The sequence below is a fragment of the Haliotis cracherodii genome, unplaced genomic scaffold, assembly GCF_022045235.1.
Source record: "Haliotis cracherodii isolate W230 unplaced genomic scaffold, xgHalCrac1.p SCAF_17, whole genome shotgun sequence".
In the NCBI taxonomy this organism is placed as follows: Eukaryota; Metazoa; Mollusca; class Gastropoda; order Lepetellida; family Haliotidae; genus Haliotis; species Haliotis cracherodii.
This window is the reverse complement of record NW_027266272.1, coordinates 12,895,622-12,902,984: the sequence shown is the minus strand read 5'-3', so window position 1 is coordinate 12,902,984 and position 7,363 is coordinate 12,895,622. Positions and strand designations below refer to the sequence as shown.

General features: G+C 43.8%; 1 protein-coding gene across 1 annotated transcript in view; it reads right to left on the bottom strand.

Annotated features, from left to right (window-relative positions):
- Positions 1-477: 477 nt before the first annotated feature.
- LOC139464396 (phospholipase B1, membrane-associated-like) overlaps positions 478-7,363 on the bottom strand; it is a 10,936-nt gene continuing 4,050 nt past the window's right edge. Inside the window, exons 7-13 of the mRNA XM_071245923.1 lie at positions 6,328-6,436; positions 5,480-5,612; positions 4,670-4,824; positions 3,770-3,941; positions 2,944-3,042; positions 1,047-1,112; positions 478-516 (exon numbers count right to left, since the gene is read on the bottom strand). Of these exons, the coding sequence (XP_071102024.1) occupies positions 478-516; positions 1,047-1,112; positions 2,944-3,042; positions 3,770-3,941; positions 4,670-4,824; positions 5,480-5,612; positions 6,328-6,436 (773 nt within the window). The remainder of the gene's footprint in view (positions 517-1,046; positions 1,113-2,943; positions 3,043-3,769; positions 3,942-4,669; positions 4,825-5,479; positions 5,613-6,327; positions 6,437-7,363) is intronic.

The following is a 7,363-nucleotide window of genomic DNA, read 5'->3' as shown; positions in this document are numbered from 1 at the left end:
GGGATGAACTCGATCGACGTGTACGTCAACGTCAGAACACGCCGCAGCCACTCCCACAACTGGCCAACGCGTTACAAGCAGAATGGCGCAGAATTCTGCAGGACAGAATTCGTACACTTATCCAGTCAGTGCCGAGGAGATGCAGAGATGTGATTACTTCCCGGGGCTGTCACAAGAGATTCTGAGTGGCCTTATGTGACATGACAATGTTTTCGATGCCTTTGTACTATGACAACTTGTGACTATCGGGCTCCAAAATTTCATATTTGTATTTATGATATTAAATTTAATATAACGACTTTATTAGGTACAATAAATTTACTAAAAATCTACCTGTGCGTTTCTTTATTTGAAGAGCGTATGTGGACCTAACAGTCAGTGAAAACAAATCGATGAATAATAACAACAAGAAAGGCTCATACGGATTTGTTGTCGGTATTTATTTCTGACATGACACACAGTTGCCACGCTTCTCCATTATCGTCTACTGTTCTGGTGGGTGGCTATAAACTCATTCTGAAAAACAAATGCGCACTTCATTACATACTTACTTAACATATATACACATATGCTACTCTTAACATATATACACGTATGCTTCTCTAACCTAAAATACGAACAAACGAAATTCCAAACCATCTCTTGGTAAATCTATTTTCAGCTTTCAGTGCAAAACGATTTACATCTACCTTAGCGCTAAGAGTGAGTGAGTGAGTTGTGTTTAACGCCCTTTTAACAGTATTCCAGTTATATCACGGCGTGTCAGCTTAATGTGGGAGGAAAGCCCGAAGTGATGAAGGTCTAGCGCTAAGATGCTCAACAAAGACTCAAAACAGAAACGGGACCCTCATCTGTGGTCTTAATGTCAGCGGTACACCTTTATAATAGATTGCAATAACATAAATGACTTACATTTTACATTTATTAATATTTTCATGAAGGTTAAGTTTTCTTCCTAACATGTTAATGTAAGCCTTGTGCTAGATTGTCATGAGTTCCGTTATTTCATGCTGTCAGTATACAGGTGTAAGCGTGTGTGTTCTCACCTCGCCAGGGCAGTAGATAGGGGCGTGCATGTCCCAGTCTCTATCCTTCAGACCCACGGGCTGAAACTGCAAGAGATTGTGGACAAGAAATGAGTGAGTGAATGAATGTTGTTTAATGCCAATCAGCAACACTTCAGCTATATCTGGGTTATATTTATAAATAAATATTAATGAATCAATTGTCTACTTTAGTAACCATTGTCAACCCTGCATCCGAACTTCTCTGATTTAGTTTTTGTATTTCTGAATGACTTCTGAGTGAGTTATTAAGATATACTACTCAAAATAAGCTAAAGAATACCCGATTGTTTCATATGCCTATAGTAAATCTGCCATGGCCATATTGTTAAACAGGTTAACTATAGTGATATGAAAAAATAGGTTGTTCTTAACTTTTAATTAAGTATACTTTACTAACACTTATCCAGTATTACCAGCGGGGAGTAGGATATCACTCTACAGTCAGCACGATTTCAACCGCATCGCGGAGGTCTCGAGATAATTACATTTGGACCAGGCAAACTCGAACGATGAGCATCGATCAACGCTATCGGGGACCGATGTCACACAACTGTTCAGTTTATATAGCCCGAACACCCGATACACTTTCGTGCTCAGCAACCACAGGCATGCTTGTCGTAAAAGGCGACTATGCTTGTAGTAAGAGGCGACTAACGGGATCGGTAGGTCAGACACGCTATCTTGGCTGATGCATGTCATCGTGTACCAATTGCGAAGATCGATTTCTCATGATGTCAATCCCTGGATTGTCTGGTCCAGAGACGATTATTAAAAGACCGCCATGTAGCTGGAATAATGCTGAGTGCGGTGTTAAACAACAAACAAACAAAACTTTAGTCGTCGACCAGCCTTAGGGTGCTGGGGAATTACGCTGGGCCACAACGTGGGTGGTTGTCTTGCATGGGGCTGTGTCAGTTTTAAAAACAAAGAGCAGAGATGATGGTGATGCTGATAATGGTAATGATGAGGCTGTGTTGAGCAGGGGATGGGGGTGGGGGGTGGGGGTGGGGGTGGCGTTGCCGATCTCTCAAAACTTTCAGCTGTATCACTGTTGTGTCTAATGTCTGGAGTTCCGGTCGTATCAGTGAAGGGCGAGTGGGTTTAACGCCACCCGATTTCAGCTAATTATAACACGTGTGTCAGCTTAATGTGGGAGGAAAGCCTGAAGTCTTTTACATCCCCACTTTCGTGTACAACACCAGATCATAGCTTCATTACCTTTTGCTAAGATATGGTTCAAATTAACACCGTTCTGAATATTTTTGCGGAATTCCCATGCACGACGGGCGTAGTATAGACAAACCAAAAATCATTATGATGATGATGATGGTGATGAGTCTATGAGTGATTGAATATGGTTTTACGCCGCTTTTAGCAATATTCCAGCAATATCACGGCGGGGGACACCAGAAATGGGCTTCACCCATTTGATGGTGATGATTATGATTATTATTATGATTATTATAGCAGTCAATAGAGAACATGGATAAACTACTGAGTCAAATATACGTGAGTGAATATGTTCATTCTGGTTTTAGTATTATCCAGACAAGATTCGTTACATTGTGGCGAAAGTGAGAGAGTTCATTTAAACGCCACCTTTAACAGGATCCTAGTTATCTCACGGCGTGTCATCTTAATGTTGGAGAAAAAGCCCCTCTTTGGTGAAACCCACGAGAACGGATATTGTGCAAACAAACAAAAACAAACCGAAAAACATAATGGGGTCGAACCGGGATTCGAACCAACAATCTTAGTTTTCTGGCATGCCCAAGGGACGCAACTCTACAGGGCGAACTGCGGCGCCTTAGACGCCTGGGCAACGCGTGCCTCCACAAATACAATCCGGTCACCAGAGACAAACCATGACACTTACCATGGTGTTCCAGAGGTTCTTGGCGACCATCTGGTGTCCCATACGGCTGAAGTGGAAGCAGTCGGGGGCGAAGAATGCGGTGTCAAGGCTCCCATCGGACTACAAATCAGGGGAGAAGGTTGGATGACAATCATCTTACCTTGTACCAATATACTCGTTTCTGATTGGCTGCTGAATGAGCAATTTTCCCCCATGTGCCCCGCTGACAAATAAGGTACAAAATTAATATACTCCGCTGAGAAATGTCGAACTTATTACCAATACGAAACAATATGTTTAAATTATCTCGAAACCTAACACCTATTAAATGCAGTTTAGCGAATTTAACCGAGCATAGCCGATTGTAATGTAAGGGAGATAACTCTTAGATGTCCGTGAAACCTTTCGTCAGCCATACTTTCATACCGATGAAGACGTTTCAGATTAACGGACAACACTTATACCGTTGAGATAACGTCATTATGAACCAGTCCCTCGTGGTGTATGGTATACCATGTGCGCGAGCCGATGTGATCTGAGATGTTTGGGAGGGGCTAGTATTTAGTTGAAAATCTTCAAAAAAGTCATTTTAGCCTCAGCCTCATTACAAAATGTGATAAACATTCGTCAGCCTCTGCTCCATGGTAAAACGTTCTTATAACTTAGACAGTTGTTAAGATGTGATTAATATTTGAACAAGCCTGTCCATGTAACTTTGCTGAAGATATATATAATCAAGGGATATTAAGTTTATAATTATACAGTTTCAAAGGAAGGCAGCCGATTAAATCAACGTAACTAATGTAGCAGCCATATTGTATCACGTGACACACTACACAGCTCTTACCTTTCGTGGTGGTTCGGCGTTCTCGAGGAATGGCTGAAGCACGACAGTGAAGTCCTCGTGGTTGTGGAACTTTGAACTGCTGACCACTCTCTCCGTCTCAAGCTGGTACTCAATGGTCAGTTGACTCGCCTTGTCTCGTCCATCCTGGGTCCGTAGACAGTCGCAGTCGAATCTGATGATGACGTGTAGCTTGGAGCAAGCGTGCATTAAACACCTTTCTTCCTGGCTCCTGCCAGCGACCGACCATAACCAACGGTCTGAACCCAAAGGAAATTCCTATTTTGCCTGGATTCGACCCGGTTCCGGTTTATTGGAGCTTGTTTTCCATTCGGAAGTTGCATGTTTGATGTTTGATGGACAAGCAGTTATCTAATTTAAAGGAGGTATTTTGCACCGATTCGATACTAGAATAATATAACTGAAATGCTGTTCAGAGCGGCTTAAAACTAAACCCATTTACTCACTCATGCAGGAGAAATAATGTAAGAAAAAATAGGCTTATAGTTGCTTGTTTGTTGTTTAACGCCGCACTCAGCAGTAAGGGCCGCAACTCTGAGCAGCCTATTCCGTCTAAGGCGACAGCACCCTATTTTTATTCCAATTTCTTCATGTTCCGTAAACTCTCTATCTCTCTCCCTCTTTCACATTCCCCATCTCTCATTCATGAAACGGGTACGATGCTGTCAAACCTACCGCCCCTATTAAGCAAATGAGTGAAAGTTGTTTAACGCCGCATTCAACATCACAGCGGACTGTAAATAATCAAATCTGGACTAGACAAACCAGACAATTGGGTACGATGACATGCCAGCACCAAACATGACCACCCGAGCCTTTTAGTAGCCTCTTACGACAAGCACATATTGCACGGAAACTGAGTATTAGGTAAACGATATTAACCTGTGAACAGTGGAGCAAATGAAGCCACCCAGTTCTGTGAGGGGGCCGATGTCGAAGATGTTGACGACCTGCACGAGGGCGCGGGGCACGTTGTCGTACAGGATCTGTAGTGCCTGCTCGATACGGCTGGCGTACAGCTCCGGGGTGTGGTCGGGCTGGGGGAGACACATGACACCTCACTAAAACTTGTGCGTGTAGTATTATCTACCTTCTGTTTTAAACATACCCGTCACCACATATCATAAGGTAACCCAGCGCAAATACTGCCTGGTACCAGTCTCTTCATCGTTCTGGGACTATGGTCAACGGCCCGATGCCCATATTTGGTCAAGGTGAGAATGATGTAATCAAGAAAAAGTTTGTCGGTTTGTTTAGTGCTGCATTCATCAATACTCCATCTATATGACGGCGGTCTGTAAATAGTCGAGTCTGGACCAGACAATCCAGTGATTGACATCACATCATGGGATGTACGTACGCAACCATGTCAACCAAGTCAGCGCTCCCGACCACCCAATCCCTTCAGTCGCCTCTTGCAACAAGCATGGTTTGCTGATCATGACCAATTCTTCACGGGTGAATTAAGGACAAGCATGAAACTTAGGCATGGTATGTGTGTAATTAGTGTGAAATCATCATCATCCGGGTGTGTAACTGAGTTTGAACCAAACAAACCAGTGGCTGATATATGAGCAGTATCTCTAACACAGTTAGCCAATTCACCGAGCCAGACCACCCTATACACCCAAGAAGCCGTTCACTGTTCCACCCCGCGTAAGCCGATCAGCACTCGCTGTGTCCACCTCTTACCTCGTCCGAACAAAACTGACACAGGTCGTTGCCCCCGATGAAGATGGTGATGAGTTTCCAGTCGTTCTGGAAGTCGATGTTGGGGTCGTCCGTGAACCTCTGCACCAACAGTTGGGCTTGCTCTGGCACGTGCCTATGAGGAGACGTTATACATTATACTTAGTTACTTATATTCATTAAAATGTTTAATACATGATTAGGGGACACGGGTGGCCCAGTCGTCTAAGGCGCCGCGATTCGCTGTGCAGAGTTGCATCACTTGGACACGCCAGAAACCTATGATTGTGGGTTCGAAGCCCGGTTCGCCCCGATTATGTTTCTAGGTTTGTCAGCACTATACCCGTGCTCGTGGGTTTCACCGAAGTGGTACACGTCTGAGACCCGCATCACTTCGGGCTTTCCTCCGCTCTTACACAAGTACCCGGCATTAAGCTGACACGCCGTGATATAACTGGAATACTGTTCAAAGCGGCGTTAAACCCAGCTCACTCACTCTACATGATTAATGATTAAAAAATGATACCAATTAGCTTCGATGATGAATCACCTGCTGCTAACCAGAGTACCACACCCAGGGGTTCAGTTGGTATTGGCAACTTAGGTCAACCGAAGTATGACGTAAATCAGTTAACATGTGCTAACATTGCTCAACCAATGTTAACCTGAGTTAACCTTGGTCAACACGGGTTAATCAGGGTCGTCCACTGTTTTGAGATCGAACGCTAGCACTGTAATAACAACTCGTGTGTACGTGGCGCTATTATTATATTGATGAGGAAAGCCTCCTCCTTTGACAAAGCAGCGCTTGAAATAAACGCTCGATGACTGCCTCTAAAGTTACTACGTACCCGCTCTTGTCGCCCCCTCTAGCCACGTTGAATCGCTTGTTGACGGAGTCTCTGTCACCATTGCCCTCGGAGAAGCCGTACACGTTGGGGTTGAAATAACGTAATATATCTGACGAAATGAATATAAAAGACATGAGCTTGGGGTTTGAAACATATGTGTTTGACATGTACAGCTGTCAGTGAGACGTATAAAACAATGTATTTTATTCAAGCTGGTAATTTGATATGTCGGTACGGATGTATGGCGTCAACTGTCTTTCTGCATGTTCATTGTGACATTTCATGTACACTGCCGGGCAAAAGAAGGTCACAGACCCATTTTTGATAGTGATGCATTTGATACGGGCATCATGGGTGTGTGTTTCTGACCTTCGGTTTTCAGGTAACTGTTTTCAGCCTAGAAACATTTTGATAACGTTTGTAAGTGTTAAGTGAAAACTAAGTTTTAAGTGTATACTTTCTTTTGTTTGGCAGTGTATTTCATATAGTTCCCCTAACCTCTCCATATATCAACACGTGGCCAGTATAGCTCCGTGGTGTGCCCGCTCTAGATTTGACCATTCACAAGCCAACGTTATGTGGCTGCTCACGACACTTCATTTGTCGACGGCCATCAGCCGATCCATGGGTAGCCTAGTGGGTAAAGCGTTCGTTGCCACACCGAAGGTTCGGGGTTGATTCTCCACATGGGTCCAATGTGCGGAGCTAATTTCTGAGTCCCCAGCTGGATGTTCATGCCATATTGCAAAGATTTAAAAAAAATTAACTCACTCACACAAACTCCAATGGGTAAAGTACCCATCTATGGTGGAATATTCACTCGGTCAAGAAGAGTACAGTCACTCACCCCGAGAAGTTGTTCCCCTTAATCGTGATGGTGGTCCTGGAAAACCACACCAATGGTTGCGGAGACTTCAAAGAACTGCACCATCTTCTTATAATATATAACTGACATGTCTGTTGTGCATGTTCATAGAGGTGGCGTGAGTGAGTGAGTGATTGTGAGTTTAACGCCGCTTTTAACAGTATTCCAGTT